Below are 23,511 nucleotides of genomic sequence, written 5' to 3' on the forward strand. Positions count from 1 at the left end.
CTGTCTTCATAAGCTGCTTACTGAGAAGCTGACAGTTGGCCGTGCCGTACCACAGAACACACAGTTGTGGTTGGCATCTCTCAGGTCAAGAAACAGAATTGAAGCAACGTGAAAAGGTCCATAAAACCACAGTCCCCTATAAAAGCCTACCTTTCAAAAACTCTATTAACAAAGTTAACTCCGGTTTCAACTGCGTCATACTTCCTTCAAGGATAAAGCAAGAAAACATGTGAGTTAAAGTTTAACAGTAAGAGACAAATATACATATAATGAAAGTGTATTCACAGATTTTTATAAGCCTAGACTCATGATCACAGTGAAGTAGGAAACCACATCAACAAAGCGGCAGAAACAGACAAAGTCACAGGCAGACAGATTTCAGTTCAACATAAAGAAGGAAAGCCTACCAATTATAGCTATAGAATAAGCCTTTCAACATACAATGAAATGGAAATACTAGCACAAGTATGAGAAAATACAAGAATGTTCTCTGCAGCATTATATAAGGAAGGGAAATATATAAATAAATTATGTTACATTTGTGTAATGGAGTGCTACATAGCTATTAAAAAGTTTGGTCTTTATGTTTTGATTTGCAGGGCCATCCATGCTCTATTAACTGAGGGTGGGGAGCAAGTTGGGAAAACTACATATAAAATGATTTTAAAGGCTGTTGTGCTATATGTGTGTTTACACATGTAGTCAAAGCTATGGAAGCTACCCATCAAACCACAAACAGTGGTAATCTGTATGGTAGGACTGAAGGGAAAAGTGGGAGACTTTCACAACTTTGCATGATTATGAAGTATTTAGATTTGACACAGTTTGCATTATTTTCATTTTAAAAAGTGACATAGTTTGGGGCGCCTGGATGGCTCATTTGGTTGTGTCCAACTCTTGGTTTTGGCTCAGGTCATGATCTCACAGTTCCTGAGATTGAGCCCCATGTGGACTCCACAGTAAGTGTGGAGACTGCTTGAAATTCTTTCCCTCCCTCTCTCTCTGCCCCTCTGCCGCTCACGTGCGTGCATGCATGTGCACACACACTCTCTCTCAAAATAAATAAATAAACATTTAAAAAGTCCCAGAGCTGGGCACCTGAGTGGCTCAGCCTGTTGAACGGCTGACTCTTGATTTCAGTTCAGGTCACAATCCCAGAGTCATGGAATGGAGACCTGCACTTGGCTCCACACTGAGTGTGGTGCCTGCTTCAGATTCTCTCTCCCTCTCCCTCTGTCCCTCTCCCTGGGTGCGTGCTCTCTCTCTCTCTCTAAAATAAAAAATAAAAATAAATTTAAATTTAAAAAAATATAAAAAGTAGCGAAGCTTCTTGAATTTGCTACCAGCCCATTGGGAAACATATGAGAGAGGTGCAAAGCTTTTACTCCCTGGAACATCCAAGCAGAGTGTGAATGGCCAGATGCCCTTTAGAATATTGTAGGATAGATTCTTGTGTTGGATGGAAAAGAAACGAGTAGAAGCACCTTCTAATTCAAAAAACCATAGGCATGCCTCTAGCAACTCCTTTCTCTTTGGCATCGCGAATACTGCCCTGTTCACTAGATCTTTTCCATTAGCATACAGTACACATACATACATACATAATATATACACGGAATCTCTCCTATCTTACAAAAAAAAACCACTTCCTTAATCACACATATCACTCTATTACTCCTTCTCTATGACCTCATTTTCAAAAGTATTGCTGATGTGCTCTGTCTTTATTTCTCGCCAGTGTCTCTTTTTCATGCTTTTTATTTTAAAGTAATTCTAAACATACAGAAAAAATGCAATAATAATACAAATATTTCCCACATTCCCTTCACCCCAATTCATCACTTGTTAAGATTTTCTCACACTCTGTGTGTGTGTGTATTGTGTGTGCACATACACATGACTTTTGTCAAGGTCACCAATGACTTCCATGTTGTCAAACCCAATGACCAATCTTCACCTTGCAGACAATAAGCAGCACTGAAACTAGATGACCACTCCCTCCTTGAAACACTTCTTCCGGTAACCACTTTCTCTTAATTCTCTGGCTACTACTCTGGCTACTAATCCACAGTCTCCTTTGTTGTGTCCTCTTCATCATACAAACTGTCAAGTTCTGGAGAGCCTAGGCCTTGTCCTTAGATCTCTTCTCTCTCTACATTCACTCCCTACATGTCCTCATCCACTCCTTTTTTTTTTCAAGTTTATTTATTTTGAAAGAGAGAGAAAGAGAGCATGAGCAGAGGAGGGGCAGAGAGAAAGGGAGAGGGAGAATCCCAAGCAGACTGCACTGACAACGTGGGGCCAGATGTGGGGCTTGAACTCATGAACCTTGAGATCATGATCTGAGCTGAAACCAAGAGCTGAACCTTAACTGACTGAGCCACCCAGGTGCCCCTCCCATCCACTCTTACTTAAGACTTTAAATACCATCTCTAGATTGGTAGACCAAATTTATATCTCCTGTGTGGATCTCTCCACTGAACTCTAGATTTCTTTCTCCCCAAATCTATTTAATAGGCCCATTGGAGGTTTTAGCTTTACATGTCCAAATTTAAATTTCAGAGTATATGAATTGATTTCCTCCATACTTGGCCATCCCCATTTTACTATAGTCTCTCCCTCCCAGCTCAGAAAATGGCAACCCCATCCTTCCAGTTGTTCAGGTCAAAAATCTTAGTCATCCTTGATTCCTTTGTTTTCCACCCCACACTCAACCCAGAATCCAAACACCCCTTCCCATTTCTATCATTACCACCTTTGGTTAAGCACCACCATCTCTCACCTGCACTTCGGCAATATCTTCCTATCTCAACTCTATGTCTTCGTACTCCTACAGTCTATCTATCTGCCACATGCTGCTGGGACCATCCTTTAAAAGTATGATTTATATCAGGTTGCTCCTCTAGGCAAATCCTCTTAATGGCTTCTCATCTCATTCATGATTCACTGCAGTCCCATCATCCTGTTACTGATGCTCCTTGACTATACCAGACATGAATTCTTATTTCAAATACCTAACTAAGAACCCCCAAATTCCTTCTACCCACTGCCTGAGCTTCTACTCCACTTTTTAACCTGTAGCATGGAATGTCAAGGGCTAGGAATGCAGAGTGAAGAAGGACAAAGGATGTGACCAAAAAGAAAGTGTTTTTGACAAATTAAGCAAAAACGGGTGGTAAAGAGAGTCTCCCAGCGGGAGATTTGTTGCCCTGAGTTCTCTGTTCCTTTCATTCAGACTTTAGAATATGCCATCAATACAGCTGGTTACTCTGGGGAACTGTTTGTTTTCCACATTGGCTGATATTATTAGGATTTACTTCCAGTTTATGATTTCATCAACAAAGGAAACAGTTAAACCTAAGAACATTTTGCTTTGGTCAAGGCTGGTTGCAATGCCATTATCTCATGCAATGATAAGAAGTAAATCATAAATACATATATTCTATAGTTCAAAAGGAACAGGCTCATTTCAGTGTGTAAGGGAAGTCTTCTGGAAGAAGTGCTACCTAATATGAGCCCTGACAGGGATAAGAGTAAGCTTATTTCCCTGATGATTAGTAATGTCAAGCACCTTTTTATCTACCTGCTACTTGTTCATATATGTTCTTTGGGAAAATGTCTATTCAGGACTTTTGCTTATTTTTTATTCCATTTTTTTGTTTTTTTCTTTGCTATTTAATTGTATAAATTGTTTCTATATTTATGAATTAACCACTTATCAAATGTATGGTTTGAAATTGTTTTTTCAATGCTGTAGGATGTCTTTCCATCTTGTTGACCAGTTCTTTTCCTCTGAAAATCAATACATTTTCAAACTTATTTTTTCATTGTTGTTTAGTCAATGGTAAATTTTTAAATTTAGTTTTTAATTTTAATTCCTGTATAGTTAACATATAGTGTTCTATTAATTTCAGATATACAATATAGTAATTCAACAATTCTATACATTACTCAGTGCTCACCAGGGAAATGTAAATCAAAACTACAATAAGAGGGGCACCTGGGTGGCTCAGTTGGTTAAGTGTCTGACTCTTGATTTCAGCCCAGGTCATGATCTCATGGTCATGAGATCAAGCCTCATGTTGGGTCCTGTGCTAAGAGTGGAGTCGCCTTTGGATTCCCTCCCTCTCTCTCTGCCCCTGCCCCCACCTCTAAATAAATAAACTTTTTTTTTTAACTACAATAATGTGGGAAAATAGGTTTTTCTTACATAAATGGGTTAGAAAAAAACTTAGGGCAGAAAGCAACCACCACAGGGTGAAAATGCCCAAGGTTAGCTAGCAAGATGTAGTATTGGAATCATGAGTAACTTGTTATATCACTTGCAGGTAATTACTTCCCATCTGACGCCAAAATCACAAACTCCAATTGCCCCCCACACACTTTGCTTCTTACACATGCAAGTTAATGATCACTGTCTGATTGTTTTTTCCATATTCACATGTATAAGATCTTGTTTTCTTCACGTGGGTAATATCTTGTGAGCTCAATAAATAGGGAGATGAAACCCCCGTTCTGGGCTCTTGTCTCCTCCTGGACGTTAGCCTCTCTCATATTCAATTCTGTGTCTTCTCTCTTGCTGGACAAGAGAGAACTCCAGACTCATAGTCTGCGACACAATAAGATATCGCCTCACACTTAGAATGGCTATCATAGGGGCACTTAGGTGGCTCAGTTGGTTAAACATCCAGCTTTGAGTTGGAGCCCTGCATATGGCTCTCTGCTGGCAGCATGGAGCGTGCTTCAGATCTTCTGTCCCCGTCTCTCTCTACCTCTCTATAACTCTCTTTCTCAAAAATAAATTAACATTTTTTTTAAAAAAAGAAATAATAGCTATCATAAAAAGAGAAGAGATAACAAATCCTGGCAAGGATCTGAAGAAAAGGGAACCTTCATCCACTGTTGGTAGGATTGCAAATTAGTACAGCCACTGTGAAAAACAGTACAGAGCTTCCTTTAAAAAATTAAAAATAGAGGGGCCCGTGGATAGCTGTCAGTTAAGTGTCCAACTTCAACTCAGGTCATAATCTCATGGTTTGTGAGTTCGAGCCCTATATCAGGCTCTCTGTTGCCAGCACGGAGCTCACTTTGGATCCTCTGTCTCTCCCTCTCTCTCTCTCTCTCTCTCTCTGCCCTTTCCCCACTCATGCTGTCTCTCTATCTCAAAAATAAATAAACATTAAAAAAATTTTTTTAATTAAAAATAGAACTACTACCTGATCCAGAAATTCCACTGCTAGGAACATACCCACAGAAAACAAAACAAAATGTCAAAAAGATATCTGTATCTTCAAGTTCATGTCAGCATTATTTTTAACAGCCAAGACATGAAACACCTGAATGTCCATCAACTGATAAATGAATAAAGAAGCAGTGTTATATATATGGGAATACTAATCAGCCATCAAAAAGGAAACTCTGCCATTTGCTACAACAGTGATGGATTTTGATGGCATTATGCTAAGTAAAATAAGTCAGAAAGAAAAAAACAAATACCATATTTTTTTATTTTATATGGAATCTTAAAAAAATAGAAGAAAAATGAAAAAAATATCATAGAAAAAGAGTGCAGATTTGTGGTTACCAGAGAAAGGGAGTGGAGGTAGGGGAGATTGAATAAATGCGGCCAAAAGGTACAAACTTCCAGTTATAAGAGAAAAAGGTATTAGGGATGTAATGTACAACCTGATGATCACAGTTAATACAGCTTTATGATATGTTTGAAAGGTATGAAGAGAATAAATCCTAAGAGTTCTCATCATAAGGAAAAATCTTTTATGTTTTTGTCATTTATTTTTTGTATCTATATGAGATGATGGATGATAACTTCAGTAACTGTGGCAATCATGTATGTAAGTAAAGTCATTGTACTATATACCTTTAACATAAAAAAGTGAGCCTGTTTAAGTAAAGTCTGAAAGGGATCTCTCGAAGAAGAGGGAAAGCATATTCAGAAGCACTGGGGCCAGGATACAGGGGAACTGACTTTCAGAGCTGAGGGGTTGATAAAATTGGCTGGCTGCCCAGATCATATGGAGTTTTGCTAACTTTTTGAAGCTATCTTTTTGGGTACATGTTAAGAACTCTTTAGATTTATTTTCTTGATATATAAATATATGAAGATTTTTAAAAATTATTGAACAGATTTTGGATAGTGTATTTATATCTACCTCTTTACTATGGATAAGGGTTTTGTGTATTAAGAAATACATTCTAGGGGCACCTGGGTGGCTCAGTCACTTAAGCTTCTGACTTTGGCTCGGGTCATGATCTCACAGTCCATCAGTTCAAATCCTGCATCAGGCTCTGTGTTGACAGCTCAAAGCCTGGAGCTGCTTCAGATTCTGTGTCTCCCTCTGTGTCTCTGCCCTTCCCCCACTCATGCTCGCTCTCTCTCTCTCTCTCTCTCTCTCTCTTTCAAAAATAAATAAACATTAAAAAAAAATACATTCTAGAATGTTTTCTAATGGACAGTAGAAGACCGGCCATTCTTTTACTGGACTTTGGCAGGGAAGTCAGGTAACAGGTGGTACTTCTGTCACATATAGGTCCTAAACCTCATAATTTTACCTATAATGTTTTAGCATATGATTATTATAGATACAGAAGAGAGGAAAGGAAGGGAGAAAGGCAGAAGGAAAGAGGAAAATCCCACCTTTGTTTTCTACAAAAGCATAATGAAAACATGTCTTTGGGGTTAGGATATTTTATTTTTGTACACAGTCCAGATATAAAATACAGTTCAGTATGTTTCAGTAGTTTAAAACTCAGTTGGTAGCTATGCAATCTGATTTATGTGTCTGGCATCAATTGTGCCAGAGCGTCTCTTGTCACATGTTTCTACTATCAGATACAAGTAACTAGATATAAATCCTTTCTGAGGAAGTTAAATTTATGTGAACTAGATTGCAAAACCTAGATATTCAAATATCATTTGTAATTTCCTGGATTCCTAAATAGCCTCTTAGTTCAGTCTTGGTCCTGCTACAGTCTATTCTCAGCCCACCAGTCATAGTTATTCTTTTAAAAAGTAAGTCAGACCAAATCAAAGTGTTGGTTAAAAACCCAGAAACAGCTCCCCACTTCACTCTGAGTAGGAGCCAAAGCCCTTACAAGGGCCTATCTGGCTAGGCATGGACTGCCCCCCACCCTGATCCTTGTGCTGTTACCTTCCTGACCTCATCTCCAGCCACACAGATCCCTTCTCTCTTCTTTTGAACCTGCCAGGCACCTTCCTGAGACCACAGGGCCCTTGCACAAGCTCTTCTCTCTGCCTGGGATGCTCTTCCATCAGAAATACAAGACTCCCTCCTTCAGATCTTTGCTCAGATGTTACCTTCTCATGATTTCATTCCACTTAAAACTTCATCACATCCCCTTACCCTGATTTCCCTTTCTTTCCCATATCAGCTTTCATCTTCAAATATACCAGATAACTTACTTATTATGTTTATTGCCAATAGAATGCAATTTCCATGAGTCAAGCATCTTTGTTTGTTTGCTCATGATATGCCCCTACCACCTATAACACAGCCTGGCATATTTAAATATGCTCAATAAATACTTTTTGAATGAATTGCCAAAATAAAATTTTGTATAACTAGCTGAGACTAAATATTGGAAGCAATATCCTTGATTTTGAGCAGAAAGAAGATCTGATTTTTAAAACTTACATATAAAGTTATTTCCCTTATATACAGAACAAAAACATATCCTATTTGAAGGACATATTAGTATTACTCATCTCAATCCTGGCAAAGTGTGTGTGTGTGTGTGTGCACTATTATTTAAGTATATATGTAGCAGAAAAACACAGCAAGTATGTTTACTTCATGAAATTATCATAGTAAGGTAATTTAAGAAGAAAGGACAGATGGAGGTCTGTGGAAGATTTATTATTTCTAAAATTGGCATAATAATCACAATGGGAACTACTGACTCATCAGATTTCATTTTTCAATACCAACAGAAGCCAATAGGAGAATTTTCAGAAGGCTAGTATTCTAATAAATTAAAAATCTCTTCTCTCCTTGGAACTTTAAGAGCTACTATTTAGAGGCATAATTGCATATGCCAATAAATAGTCCTATAAAAAAGCTCACTGTCTCTACACTGATGAATAGGAATTGATAATGAATTATATTAGTATTCTTGAAATGTCATCTCTACAAATATGAACTCATAGGAAAATCTGTCCATTTTTAAGGCTAAAACTTCTTGCTAAAAATTACTTCCTGGTAAAGTGGTGAAAATATAACTGGATGATACTGGGTGTCTCATTTAATTCTAACTTGGTTATGAACTTAAGAGGACCATGGGAAGTGTAATGATATTGCCATGGTTGTCTGGTCTGGTGACAGGTAATGATGGATTAAGTTTCCTCCTGCTTATCTCCTTAATCTATTAATGAGAGTCTTTAAAATAGGACCTAGGTCAATTACGAATTTATTAAATATATGCTCTGATTACCACTAGGCAGAATGCTTGAGTGTAAAAAAGAATCACCAGATATAACACCTCAGGCCCGTTCGTAACAAACACATATGTTTACATGGATAGAATTCACTGTGATCCTGTTGCACTGTGGTAATAGATAATTTGGTCACAAAAATCTACTTTCAAGAAAGCCAAATCCAGCATTTCAAATAAACTTCTATCTGTTAGGCCAATCAAGTATACCAACCCGCAAGAGTAAGGTACTCCCACTATTAAACATTAGGATTTAAAAAAGAATTTATCATTTCACAAGTTTAGAGTTCTCTTAATAATGGAATTCAGTAGTTGTTTATTGAATTAAAGTATATATAAATGAATCATTTTGTGGGTCAATAATATGGTTACAGGTGGAACTTTACCACTATTTACTATATAACTTTCATATATCCATTCAATTATTCATTACTTTGTTCATTCATTAAACAAATATTTATTAAGTGTTTACTGTATGCCATACATTCTGCTGGGGACTGGGAATTTAGATATGGATGAAGAAACAAAGTCCCTGCTCTCAAAGAGTTGTTGTCTTGTTGTTGTTGTTAACCAAAAGAAGACAGATAATAAACAGGAAAAAAAACACAAATATTTTCAGATGGTGATAGTGCTACGAAAACAATAAAATGGGACAAAGTTACAGAATGATTGAGAATGGGATGATGAGAGTCTCCCAGAAATGATTAAAAAAAAATACTAGTCCACAAAATTAAAAATTCTAACAAATAAAGATTAAGACACATAAAAAAAGAACCTACAGCTAGATACATCATAGTGAAACTGCCTAACACCCAATAAGAAGAGAAACCATTAAAAGTCACAGAGACAAGGACAAATTATCATCTAAGGAATAGTTAGAATGATGGGTAACTTCTCAAGAACAAGAGTGGGGACCAATTGATGAGAAAATCTTCCCTGCACTGAGAGGAAAAGCTGTGTGCCTAGAATTCTAGCCTCAGAAAAACATCTTTTAAGAAGAGATTAAGGAGAAATAAATGTAGTTTCAGGCAACCAAATGGAGAGTTTACTCTAGCGGCTCTCTACCAAGGAAATTCTGAAGAATCCACCTCAGGCAGAAGGACAGTGGTTCCAGTCTGAGATGAAAGATGGATTAAAGAGGTAGAAAGGAGTACATATGTGGACAAGTCTGAATAAACAGTGATTAAGCAAAAATTACCCGAGGGATTGAAAATTAATTAAAACATGAAACAATAATGATAGGGTAGAGGTAAATAGAATTAAAGTATTCTAGTTATTGTAGTACCCAAAAAGTTAATATGGGTATTTCATAAGGCAAATGTGAATATTTTTAAGAGTAAATATTGATAAAGAGAAAAATGAGTAAATTCCAAACAAGTAAAAGGAAAATACAATAGTTAAAAAGGAGTAAACCTTAAAAGAGGGGGAAGAAAAGATTTTTAAAAAGGAACATAGAACAAGGGGGGACAAATAACCCAAAATTAGATGGTAGAAATAAATTAAAGTTCACTAATTATATTAAATGTAACTGAACTAAAAATGCTCCTGGCAAAAGACAAATGTTGCCAGACTGGACTTTTAAAAATCCAAATACATGGCGGCACCTGGGTGGCTCAGTTGGTTGGTTAAGCATCTGACTTGATGTTGACTCAGGTCATGATCTCACGGTCTGTGAATTCAAGCCCCCCATCAGGCCCTGCAGAGAGAGTGGGGAGCCTGCTTGGGATTCTCTCTCTCCCTTTCTCTCTCTCTCCCTCTCCCTTTCTCTCTCTCTGTGCTCTTCCCCCCTCTCAAAATAAATTAAAAAACTTCAAAAAAATCCAAATATATATTGTCTAAAAGAAACATAAAAGGATACAAAAAGGTGGAAATAAAAGGATAAGAGTAGAACATCAGGAAAATTTAACCAAGAAACAGTAACTACATTAATTTCAGGTATTAGAAGCTTTAAAGTCAAAAGCATTACTACCCCTAGTATCCTAAAAAAGTCATCATAGCCAGTTTTCGATTCTTTCTTGTATTTCCCCTTCTCCTTTTCCCTCCTAATTCCCTCTCTCTGATTCAGGCAAGTGTTCTGCCTGTTTCTCTCCATTTCAATACTCCTTGCTCTTCTCGCTCAATTTCACTTTCCTAGGGCACAATGCACTCCCGTTGGGCCCATGATTCCCAGCCTTATGATGTGAGAAGCAGTTTTGAAGAATTGCTGATTTGAAGAATTTGCTGTAGGCTGAAAGAAAGATTATCCTGGGGCTGTTTTTATCGCCTTCAGTTTGAGCCACAAATACCCATAAACTCCATACTCATGGCTTTGTTAGAGATTCTCTGATCTCAAACAGGTAATTTACCTCATTTCCTCTGACATCTTATATTTGAAATGAGAAGTCATATCTGCAACTAGATAAGCAAAGGTGCTGATAATAAGAAACCAATAACTGTAAAGTTCTTAAGGTGTTTGTAAGAGCGTAAGAAAGTTTTGACTACAGACCAGTTGGCACTCACGGACCTGTCACAGAGGTTTGCAGTACAAAAGCATATGTCCTCAACCAGCCACACAGGAAGGGACTTGATAAGACTTTGAGTGTGTGGGGGGTGTAGCGGTTCTTATAGCCTTCCCCCGCAGCTACACGTACCAGCCCAGAGTCTGCCATAATTCCTAGTCTTAGGCCTGGTCATTGATAACAAAAGTTCACTAAGTCCAATCCTTGGCTTTTGACAGAACTGCACTCAGGGAAACAGAAGTGCTTTTTAATATTTCTCTCTCTCTCTCTAAGTTTTTATTTATTTTGAGAGAGACAGAGCACACTAGTGGAGGAAGGGCAGAAAGAGAGAGAGGGAGACAGAGAGAGTCCTAAGCAGGCTCCATACTGTCAGCATAGAGTCCAACACGGGCCTCACACTCACGAGCCGTGAGATCATGACCTGAGCTGAAGTCAGACGCTTACCCGACTGAGCCACCCAAGAGCCCCTTGAAGGGCCAACTTTTAATTTCAAGATGCAAATAAAAATTTTGCATAGCATTTACCTCTGAAAATCTCAAACTGATCATTTTCCTCTTTCTGACACCTACCTTGACTTGGTTACTATAATTCCTTCCGGGAGGAGGAAAAGCAGGGGTGAGTGACCTTGGTACATTACTTAGCATGTCTGTGTATCACCCATGGAATATGAAGAATGTAATACGGCCTTAGTTCCCTTCCTGAGCTCAATATCCCTGAAGAATAAAGTTGCCTCTTTCCCTGCTGAAAGAAGGGGAAAAATATGTACTAGTAATTTACTTCTAACCAAGCATTGATGGGTGGGAAAAAAAATAAAATACCTTTTGTAAATTTTCAACAGTGAAATTCATGTGCTATAAAGATGGCAGCAGCAAAGAGTTAATTTATCCATGTCCTTCATTCAACTAGGTTTTATATGGACAATATCTGTTACAAGAATGAAAAGGAATTAAATATATAATATTTATGTCTTAATATATTAAATAGACATGAATGGATGGGTAGGAAGAGGAGGGGGTGGGGGAGGAGACACAAAGGGAGGAAGAAAAAAGTCAGAACAATTTAAAATGGCAGCATGCCAGGGCGCCTGGGTGGCTCAGTAGGTTGAGCGTCCAGCTTCAGCTCAGGTCATGATCTAGTGGTTCATGGGTTCAAGCCCCACGTCGGGCTCTGTGCTGACAGCTCAGAGGCTGGAGCCTACTTCGGATTCTGTGTCTCCCTCTCACTCTGCCTCTCTCCCACTCATGCTCTGTCTTTCTCTGCCTCTCAAAAATAAAGAAACATAATTAGAAATTTAAAAATAAATAAATAAATAAATAAATAAATAAATAAATAAAATGGCAGCATGCTCACCATAATTAAAAATTATGTTGCAGTTAGTATAGTATATATTATATTTATATATAATTAAAAATTATGAGCAGTTAGTATATAACTGTGCAAATGAAATCTTTCACATAATTTTCAAATATTTGGTGATAACAAATCTTTTTTTTTTAATATTCACCATTAGCACATGGCATTGAACATTGTCTTATCTTTATTACCAAGTCTTTAGTCATTTGACTTCTCTTTGGGAATTGGGGAAACCATAGTAAAGCTTGGAGAAGGACACCATTATCTTTGGAAAAAGTGACTTAAAAAATTAGTTTTCCCTTTGGGGTTCATGGCAGTGTGAGGAGTGTGATAGAAGTCAAGCGGACTCCTGAGACCGTCACTAGCCATTGCACAAGGCTGTATCCACAGTAAACAGAGAACAAATATAAACTGATAATGATGATTCAAGTCCACTAAATTAAGAGCCTAAAATCTCCACTCCGATTCTGATCTGGGGAATAGACTGTTTTCATTGGAAATGTAATGATGAGATTGAGAAGGGAAAACAGCCTACCATATCTTCAGATTCAGATTGAGAAATAAAAAAAAAAAAAAGCCATCCTTTTTCCTAACTGGCTTGAAGGAATGAAAACCACTTGGCACAGGAGGAAAATGAAAGCATGAAGCAGTGAGAAATGCAGATGGTCTCAGAGCCAGTGCCGGTTGATGAATGTAAGCTTTCCCTCACCTGTACAACCTATGTAGAGAATACTGTGAGTGCATTGCCATTGGTTTGGTTTTATAACCCATGTAATTGTTTTTAATTTAGTTTAAAAAATAGTAAAAGGTATAAAGGTATAATACAGGTATAAAAGGATGCCTTCGATGTCTGAAAAACAGGTTTGTGGAGTTTGATTACCAGGATCAACTTTCAGCCACAGCACTTCCCACCAGAAGCACCTTGGCAGGTGTAATCCCAAAATGCTGAACTATTTTAAGGTACCTGTCACGTGGTTCTGATGACTCCTTTCAATGTAGAGGAATCATTGTGGGAATTAGAAGATCACAATATGGGAAAAGTATCAGAAGCTAATTCAAAGATGGTTTGTGGCATAAGCACACATATAATCTATTTTATGCCGTTAACTATATTCCTTATTGTTTCAGTTTAGTTTTTAAGGTGTGTTCAGGTTGAATGCAGTGATTCTACTATTGCCAGGGCTAGTTTGTGTTTTAGTTTTGATGCTGCTCTTTGTAGTCACGAAGGACAAAGAAAACTTTAGGTTGAAACACCAGAAAGTCATTGTATTAAAACATGTGTGCGCATATATTTCTCTCTTAATCGTATTAACACTATCATACACATGGTTACCAGTTTAGAAGACTAGGAAATCTTCCTAATGTCAATGACTCTTAACCTTTCTGCAGGCATTTGCAACTTGGTGTAAACCAAATCTACCCCTGACTTTTTCCCCCTTAAGTCAATTTCAACAAATAAATCATTTCTATTTGACCCTTAAGTGGGGGTAATTTTCCATGCTGTAATAGGTCCACTCTAACCAAAAATCTAGTCAAATGGATTCTGGAAACGCTTTGAAACTGATCAGGTCATAGGTAGGAGCCAAAGAGAAGGCTGTGGGGCTCTCTGTGAGATGTCCACCACTCCATGTATGCTCCAAGTCTTTGAAGCTTTAGCCTTTCTGGTGAAAGGATCCCAGAAGGTGGCAAAAATACTTCTCAGTTAAAAGGGCTCTTTGAGTTTATAGAACCACCGTTACTTTAATGCAGGTGAAACAAACAAAAATCTACCTAAGAAATGACATTAACCCTAAACATTGAATGAAGAATCTTAGAAAGCTCTGGGTCCTAACCTAAATTTCTAAACAGAGGGCTTTGGAGGGTAAAGCCATTTTCTTTCTGACTGTTCTCCTGCTGGCCCTGAAAGCTGAGCTGACTCACCTACCACCACACCCATGCTGGTCTCAGATGCTATCAGTATCCTGAGTAATCCCCTAGGACACTGACCTTCTCCTCATTCCCCACATGAGCCCAATTGCTGGCTTCTCTTTATTCCTGTCTGGCTCTTCCTCTTCATGCCAGGTCTGCCTCCCTCCTCTGATGTCATCTCTCTCTAGACTTTGAACCACAGCTGTGCTGCCAGGTTCCAGGTGGCTCTTGTCCTCTCACCCTGCCTTTGTCACAGATAGGAATGAGCATTTCCTGTTCCTCTCCTGGTCCCTCCAAACCTCAAGCCTCCTCCAGCTCTGTGGCTAATACTCGGCCTGTCTTCTCGAGACAAATTTCTAAATCATCCGCTGGTGCTCCTGATGCCGCGTGAAATAAGTAAGAAGATATCAAGGTTCTAAGGTTTTCTTTTCAAGTTAGGATAAAAGAATGATGAAGCCAAACTCCGTCTTTGTAAGCCCAGGTAACAGAGTCTCACACTATCAGGATAGCAACTAGCCATTCTGGAAGTTGCCATGGAGACTACTCTTATCTTGTGTTTGCTTCTGGAAGCACCAATATACTTCAGAACAACAAATCACTTTAAGTTTGCCATTCTTCCTAGAGATGGGTTAAATTATGTGTGGCATTAATGCAAGCTCTTCACCAAACCTGTGGTTCTTCTTCCTGGTCACATAGCTGTACTGCCTTTCCACAACACTAATTCCAGCCAGTAGAATGGGGGCAGAGGTGATGTATGTCAACACCTGCCCAAGACTTTGAAGAAGCAGGTGTGACACACTGTCCCTATCTGCCTGCTGGGAATAAGTGGTAAAGAGGCCCAGCATGTGGAGGAAGCATCAATGGCAGATGAGGTTCTCTCAAATTCTAAATGAAAGAAAATTGTCCACCACAAAGGAACACCTACCTTGGGCTGTTATGTGAGCAAACATACTGTATGTGAGCTCTACTGTTTTTGAGCCATTATTCCTTTTGGAATAATGGAGCCAGGCCCACACTAAGTCACACAACCAAGATTCTATGTTGTAGAGCATGAAATCATTTGAATGCCAGAATTCTGAGCCTTCATCCTGGAAAATAGAAAAGGGACTAGTGGAAAGAGAGGGAAGCAGGGAAGGAATAATAATGTGACTAACCATAAATATTTGTTGCCTATATAACTATGTGCCGAGTCCTGTGTTAAATGTGTTATACATACAGTCTCATTTAATTCCATCTCTTCTTTATGATATTTTAGGCAATTGTACTATTATTATCTCCATTATTCAGATATGGAAACTGAGGCCAGGTTGCAGGACTGAGGAAGCCATGATTCAAATCTGTTGACTCCACAGCCAACCTCTGATTGTGTACTCAGTACTGTGTCCTGGGCCCTTTGTACAGTTTTATCTTCACAATGCCTTGTAAAATAGTCTGTCTTATCTCCATTTTAAACATGAAGAAACTGAGGTTCAAGGATTTATCCAAGCTTACACAACTAGCAAGATTCAGCCCAAGATCTGTGTAGCTCTCTCTCAAGCTCATTTTCTTCCCATCATGCTTTGAGGTCAGACTATAGGTAGAGGGGGGAGATCATTTGGATGGAGTTTCCCTCCATTTCTGGGCTCCAGTTGTCTTAGAGGTTAATCCTTTAACTCTATAACCATGTGACCACTCCCATCATCATTATTTACCAGCTTCGGAGATATTGGGATTTCTGCCAGATAATGTTCACTAGATTCCCCTAGCATGTCACTGAGGCTATTTTTCACACTGGCTGGGCCTAAATATCAGCCCTTCCTGTGTCACAGCCTAACTGCAGGGAGAGTTCCCTCAGCCAGGTTTGGATCAGTCATGCTCAGGCCTAAATGCAGAATGGAAGCCAATGCCATAGAAGCATATTTTTTTTAAATGAGTGAAGGGTTTATGTCCAGCAGGAATTATAGTAGATATCAGTCCACAAATCTACCTCAGAAACTCCTGAAATCAAGGAGGGCCACTAGGAATCTCATTTTTATAAATACCGATTGATTCTCTGAGAAAAAGCACTACAGGAATGTCAGAGCTGATCAGGACACTGGAACTGACTTCAACAAAGATGGAGAGAGGAAAACTGGCCCACACTCTCATTACATCCCTCCTGGACTCTAGGAGGTTGGATGGTTGACATATCATGGAATCCCTTAAGACCCCACCCCATTTCTCCTCCCTCCTGACTTAATCTGGAGGATTACCGGCATATATATAGTCCATATTTAGGGAAACGGTCAGTGTTCACAGTGGGACAAGATGGTGGAATAACATAAACTCCTGGTCTATGCCATGAGCCTGAAAGACCAAAGCCAAGAAGCCACGCTCCCAGATTCACCCATTCAATCAATAGACATTTGTAGTTGAGAGAAAGCAATGAAGTCCCTGAAGGAGCCAGAGATCCTTTGCAATGCAGAGCCAGCTGAGTCACAGTGAGGACTGCAGAGAAACTGCAGGAGGCTGCCGGGGTGCCCACGGGGAGTGAGCCCACCAGGTTTTCATGTTTCCCAGGACCAAGGCTGCCATGGCAACAGCCCTATATGGTCCCAGAGCTTCAGGAAAGGCAGGAAGAGAGGGTTACCAGAAGGTCACACTCTTTCATATGGAAAATCAGGAGAATACATAGGGGTATGGGAAGGGGAGGGCCCACATTCCTCATAGTCCGTGCACATCCAGTCTACAGATGGTAGACAGGGTGAGTCTTTGCTAATACCTCTCTGATCATGTCATCCTTCCCTGACTTTCAATTACTCTTAGGGTGAAGACTAAACTCATTACTGTGCACTACGCTAAGCCCAATTTATTCCATGTGCTGCCCTTCCATACTCTCTGGAGTTCAGAGTGTGATTATTTTATAGCCTGTAAACTTTATGAGGACTAAATACCTGTCTTTTCAGTCATCATTTTATATTGCATTTAACTTATTTGCCTGACACAGATGGTGTTCAATCAGTATTGGTTGGTTGGTTGGTTGGTTGATGAGTGACTGACTGAGACACAATATTTTGGCAACAGGGTCCTCTGGGTGGCTCAGTCAGTTAAATGTCTGATGCGGGATTTCGGCTCAAGTCATGATCTCATGGTTCCTGAGATTGAACCCCATGTAGGGCTCTGCCCTGATAGCACATAGCCAGCTTGGGATTCTCTCTCTCCCTCTCTCTCTCTGCCCCACCCCTTCACTCTCTCTCTTTCTCTCTTTCTCTCTCTCTCTCTCAAAACAAATAAATAAACTTAGAAAAATATTTTAGCAACAAAATTAGGTGGGTGTTGGAGCAAATACCTCTGTGATTGTAACCCAATCCCTATTTTCCCTGTGGTTGGGACAGTATGAAAGATGGGTATAGATCATACCCCAATGTTAAATGTTACCAGCGACAAGGGCTTCCATCAAAGACTTACCAGCAGAAGTGAGTTTTACTAATTCAAATGGGTTTTAGAAAGAGGTGGGAAATGGGTCAACAAATGAACATAAATGATATTTTACTCACCACATAGCCCTAAAATAACTTGGAGGAACACCAGTTCCCTCCCTTTTTTCCATGATGGTATAACCCAGGGTCAAGAAAATGAGGTGGCAGTCCTGAGTAAAATAGGCTTGCCCTGTTGCCAACAGGATGCCAGGCAATCCAGTATGTCTAGAGAGGTTCTATGAGGCCACCTTGGTCAGGGTTCACTGCCAAGTAGTATCAGGCCACAGTCCTCAGAGGTTATCTCATTTCTGCTAGCCCTGGATATGTGACAGTTTTAATTTTGGTTCCTTCCCTATCGTGGTAGGCTTCACGGTATCAGAGATTCACTCAAGATGGACTTTGAACAAAGCATAACGTGGAGGGCATAATAAAAGACAAGTGGTGAGGAAGGCAGGGCACCTCAGTAGGGTTGGTGAGCACTAAGTGCAACCCAGGCCACTCTTTGTTGAATAAGAAGTATTTCCGGGATCATAAAAAAGAGAAACTGGCACCAGATTTAACACGGTGGCAATAAGGAACTAACAGCACATGTGAATGGAGCTCCTGTTGGCGGAAAGACCAGTGATCGAACGTGGGTTCATTGCTTAAACAAACCCATGCAAAGGTATCTATAGAGCGTTACTATCTTTTAACTGTAGAATTTTAAGATTAAGTATGAGAGTGATGTTGTTTACACGGAAGCAGTTTTTTGCTGTATCTTCCAGTGCTAGTAAAATATCAGCAACATGTTAACTGTCAGGCCTTCCCTTGGATACTCAGCCCCACAGACAAGCAACTGTTATTGAAAAGACCTGACATGGAAGCCCCAGACATTGGGAGAGAGATAGAAAGATTTAACACAGATTCAGTGAGTTTTGCTTCTGACAAACCTCACTCTTTACACAGGAGTAGGCAGTTTATTTTCTCAACACTGGATTTCACAATTATTATCTTAAGCTCCCACTGTCTCCTACTTGGTAAGAAATTCTATTTGTTTTCTGTTTTTATTTTGTTGCCTTTTTTTTTTTTTTTTTGAGAGAGAGAGAGGGCACACAAGCAGGGAATGGGCAGAGGGAGAGGGAGAGAGAATCTTAAGCAGGCTCCACGCTCAGCACAGACCCCGATGCAGGGCTCGATCCCACAACTCTGGCATCATAACCTGAGTGGAAACCAGGAGTTGGGTGTTTAACCGACTGAGCCACCCAGGCATCCCAAGAAATCCTATTTGAAAACCAGTTTATTTTGAACGTTTCAATTTTTAAGAGTCAATATCAACTATGCAGGGGATGAATTACTCAGTTTCAAAGTTTAACTGTGGTAAAAAACAATAGAAGTTTTTTGGGGAGAAACTACAATGTGAATGAGTAAAAAACAAAAATTAAAAATAATAAATCAACATAGGAGATATAGAAAAGGAAATTGTTTGAAATTACATTGCGACCATTAGATGCCAAATTTTGTCTGCTGAGACATGGGGCACCCTGGGAGTTGCACCTTGCTGGATAGCTTATTGCTGCTGAGACAGAAATACAGCAGAACATAGGTGGCTGTGGATTCCAATAACACAGACTCAGGGTTGAGAGCCGCGGTTCTCACCCCAGATGCTCAGGAGAATCACCTGGGGGGCTTTTAGGCCCACAGTATTCAAGCACTACCCCAAGAGATTCAGATTTCATTCTTCTGGGGTAGCTTGTCAGTATTATTCATGAAGTTCCCCAGGCAGTTCCACTGTGAGCTGAGACTAGGAAATCTTAGGCTAAGAATGGAAGATACAGTTGAGGAAGGTAAGAGGGAGAGAGAGAACACACAGCTGGGCATAAATTCTCCACTCAGCTCAGAGACCAGCAAGAACAACAAACCTACTGTAACAGAAATTTCACCAAGCAATTTATGTAATGTCTAGTGTTCATGAAAACTAATGTACTTACACCATTTATACACTTCTGGATTGTGTCTCTAAAGTACTGGAGGTAATTTTACCCGCTAAGCTTATATTAAATTCATTTCATTATAGTCATGTTTTTATATTATCCATAACCTCTTTTCTCATCGTTCTGGCGAATTGAGAGATGACTCTCGTGCAATCACATCCACTTACTTTAATTCCTTGTAATCCGTAGCCAGGGGGGCCAGGAGGGCCAGGCAGGCCTTTCTGCCCAATATTTCCCTGTTGGAAGATGAAGAGAAACCAAAGAGAAACATGAGGAGATTTAGGAAGAAACAATGTATCTCTGCTCTTGTCTTCCTTCTTCCTTCCTTCAGTCCTATCAGGACCTGCATCTGTGCACCCCACAAGCTAGATCATATTTTTTATAAAGCAGTGTTTTTCCAAAAATTTTAAGCCACAGAATCCTTTGTGAAAATCTTACACATAATCCAAATGTAAGTAAAGAGGCAAGGCAGGGCTGCTTGACTGAAGAAGAGTGACGTCCCAGTCACCTTGTCTGCTTGGGCTCCTCTGGTTGAACCTACCACCAACCCCTAGAACACCAGGGGTGTGAAGGCTGCTCACACATAATTCTGTGTAGCCTCCAATGTGTTGTTCCATTTCAACATGGAGTGTTATTCACCGGACTTGCAGTGAAAGGTTCAGTGGATCAGTATCAAACTTTCTTTTTTTTAATTTTATTTACACCCAAATTAGTTAGCATATAGTGAAACAATGATTTCAGGAGTAGATTCCTTAATGCCCCTTACCCATTTAGCCCATCCCCCCTCCCACAACCCCTCCCGTAACCCTCAGTTTGTTCTCCATATTTATGAGTCTCTTCTGTTTTGTCCCCCTCCCTGTTTTTATATTATTTTTCTTTCCCTTCCTTTATGTTCATCTGTTTTGTCTCTTAAAGCCCTCATATGAGTGAAGTCATATGATATTTGTCTTTCTCTGACTGACTGATTTCACTTAGCATAACACCCTCCAGTTCCATCCACGTAGCAGCAAATGGCAAGATTTCATTCTTTTTGATTGCTGAGTGATACAGTATCGAACTTTTAAGAAAATCTGCAAATGAAGCGGAAAGTGTAGCATTGCCCAGTGTGTGCATTCTGCAGCACAAGTTAACCCCACGCTTCTTGGGGAAAGTCTCCTGTGGTCAAATGAGATTGGAAAATGTTCTATCCCACGGTGTGTGCCTCTCCTTGGAGATCCCTAGTGCATACAGGCATACCTTGTTTTATCGTGCTTCGCTCTTGTGCTTCCCAGACACTGCATCTTTTACAGATTGAAGGCTTGTGGCAACCCTGTGCCAGGCAAGTCTATCCGTGCCATTATTGCAATAGCATTTGCTAACTTCCTGTCTCTGTCACGTTTTGGTAATTCTCACAATATTTCAAACTTTTTCATTATTATTATATTTGTTATGGTGATCTCTGATCAGTGATTTTTTTTTTCAACGTTTATTTATTTTGGGGACAGAGAGAGACAGAGCATGAACGGGGGAGGGCAGAGAGAGAGAGAGACACAGAATCGGAAACAGGCTCCAGGCTCTGAGCCATCAGCCCAGAGCCTGACGCGGGGCTCGAACTCACGGACCACGAGATCGTGACCTGGCTGAAGTCGGACGCTTAACCGACTGTGCCACCCAGGCGCCCCCAGTGATCTTTTTTTTAAGTTGATTTTTTTTATCTTGGGGGGCAGGGGGAGGAACAAGCTAGGGAGGGGCAGAGAGAGAATCCCGAGCAGGATCTGTGCTGTCTCCCACTTATTAAGAAATTCTATTTGTTTTCTGAGAGAGAGAGCACGCATGTGCATAAATGAGATGCAAAGAGAGAGGGAGAGAGAGCATGTGCATAAGCAAGGAGCAGAGAGAGAGAGGGAGAGAGAATCTTAAGTAGGCTCCACACACAGTGCAGAGCCCAACACAGGGCTAGATCTCAGGACCATGAACTCATGACCTGAGCTGAAATCAAGAATCAGAGGCTTAACCGACTGAGCCATTGAGGTGCCCCTGATCAGTGATCTTTGGTGTTACTATCGTAATTCGTGGGGGGGGGGGGGGACACGAACCACACCCGTATAAGACAGCGAACTTAATCTATAAACGTTGTATGTGTTCTGACTGCTCCAGCAATGGGGACATTCTCCTGTCTCTCTCCCTCTCCTCAGGCGTCTCTATTCCCTGAGACACAAGAATATTAGGGGCTGATGCAGCTGGTGACCTGAAGTTGAAGCCAGTTATCATTTACCATTTTTAAAATCCCAGGGCTCTTAAGAATTATGCTAAATCCACTTGGCTTATGCTCTATAAGGAGAACAATAATGCCCGAATGACATCTGTTTGCAACACGGTTTACTGAATATTTCAAACCTACTGTTGAGGTTTACTGCTGAGGAAAAAAAAAAAGAAAGAAAGAAAAAAGATCCCTTTCAAAATATTGACAGTGCTTGTGGTCACCCAAGAGCAACTGATGGAGACAGACAATGAAAGTCGTGTTGTGTTCATGCCTGCTAACACAACATCCATTCTGCAGCCCATGGATCAGGGAGTAATTTTGACTTTTAAGTCTTATTTAAGAAATACAGGGGTGCCTGGGTGGCTCAGTGAGTTAAGAGCCCGACTTCGGCTCAGGTCATGATCTTCCAGTGGATGGGTTCATGCCCACATCAGGCTCTGAGCCTGGAGCCTGCTTCAGATTCTGTGTCTCCATCTCTCTCTGCCCCTCCCCCACTCATGCGTGTTCTCTCTCTCTCTCTCTCTCTCTCTCTCTCTCTCTCTCTCTCTCAAAAATGAATAAACATTAAAAAAAGAAGAAGAAATACATTTTGTGGAGCACCTGAGTAGCTCAGTCAGTTAAGCGTCTAACTTCAGCTCAGGTCATGGTCTCGGGATTCTTGAGTTTGAGGCCTGAGCCAGGCTCTGAGCTGACAATGTGGAGCTTTTTTGGGATTCTCTCTCTCCCCCTCTCTTGCTGCACCTCCCCTGCTTGTGCTCTGTCTCTCTCTCAAAACAGATAAACATTAAAAAAAAAAAAAAAGGAAATACATTTTGTTGTAGGAAATCTGAAGAATTACTGAAATGAAAACAAAGAATTTAGAATACTGCGTAAACTTAGTTGATACAGCAGTGGCAGCATTTGAGAAGACGACTCCAATTTTGGAAGAAGATCTATTCTGGGTAAAACGCTATCTAACGCGTGCTACAAAGAAATCGTTTGTGAAAGGAAAAGTCAATCAATGCGGCTAACTTCATTGTTGTCTTATTTTAAGAAATTGTCACAACCACCACAACCTGCAGCAACCCCCACCTTCGTCAGCCAGTGACCTTTAACATGGAAGTAAGACCCTCTACCAGCAAAATGATTACAACTCACTGAAAGCTCAGAGGATGGTTAGCATCTTTAGCCATAAAGCATTTTTAATTAAGGTATATTCATTGGGCTTTTTTAGACATAATGCTATTGCACCCTTAGTAGACTAGAAGATAATGGTTTTATATGCACTGGGAAGCCAAAAAATTCATTTGACTCTCTTTAGTGTGGTACTTGCTTTATTATGGTGGTCTGGAAATGAACCCTCAGTGTCTCCAAGGTATGCCTATATGAATATATTAAAGCCTCTAAAAAGTCCCACAATAGAGAGATGAGTTTGACTTTGCTTATTCCAGAAGTTCCCAAAGTAACATTTGATGGAATAAACTTTGAGCAAGGCTGGATGAACATAAGTTACGGCACAAGTCAGTCTTTTTTTCTTTCCACTATAGGCAAAAGCTTTATTTATTTATTTTCTGATTGTAAGAGGAACACCTGTTCACTTGAAGAAAATAACAAACAAAAACTAAAACTAAAAACAGAAATAAAGATAACAATGA

The 23,511-nt window shown here is 39.9% G+C and overlaps 1 protein-coding gene across 1 annotated transcript in view; it reads right to left on the reverse strand.

Annotated features, from left to right (window-relative positions):
• COL28A1 (collagen type XXVIII alpha 1 chain) overlaps positions 1–23,511 on the reverse strand; it is a 169,037-nt gene that overhangs the window by 41,464 nt on the left and 104,062 nt on the right. The window contains exon 26 of the mRNA XM_047097235.1: positions 19,803–19,871. Coding sequence (XP_046953191.1) covers positions 19,803–19,871 — 69 coding nt within the window. The remainder of the gene's footprint in view (positions 1–19,802; positions 19,872–23,511) is intronic.

The sequence above is a fragment of the Lynx rufus genome, unplaced genomic scaffold (assembly GCF_022079265.1).
Source record: "Lynx rufus isolate CCGP_SWC_20201006 ecotype Redwood Valley unplaced genomic scaffold, mLynRuf1.p SCAF_4, whole genome shotgun sequence".
In the NCBI taxonomy this organism is placed as follows: Eukaryota; Metazoa; Chordata; class Mammalia; order Carnivora; family Felidae; genus Lynx; species Lynx rufus.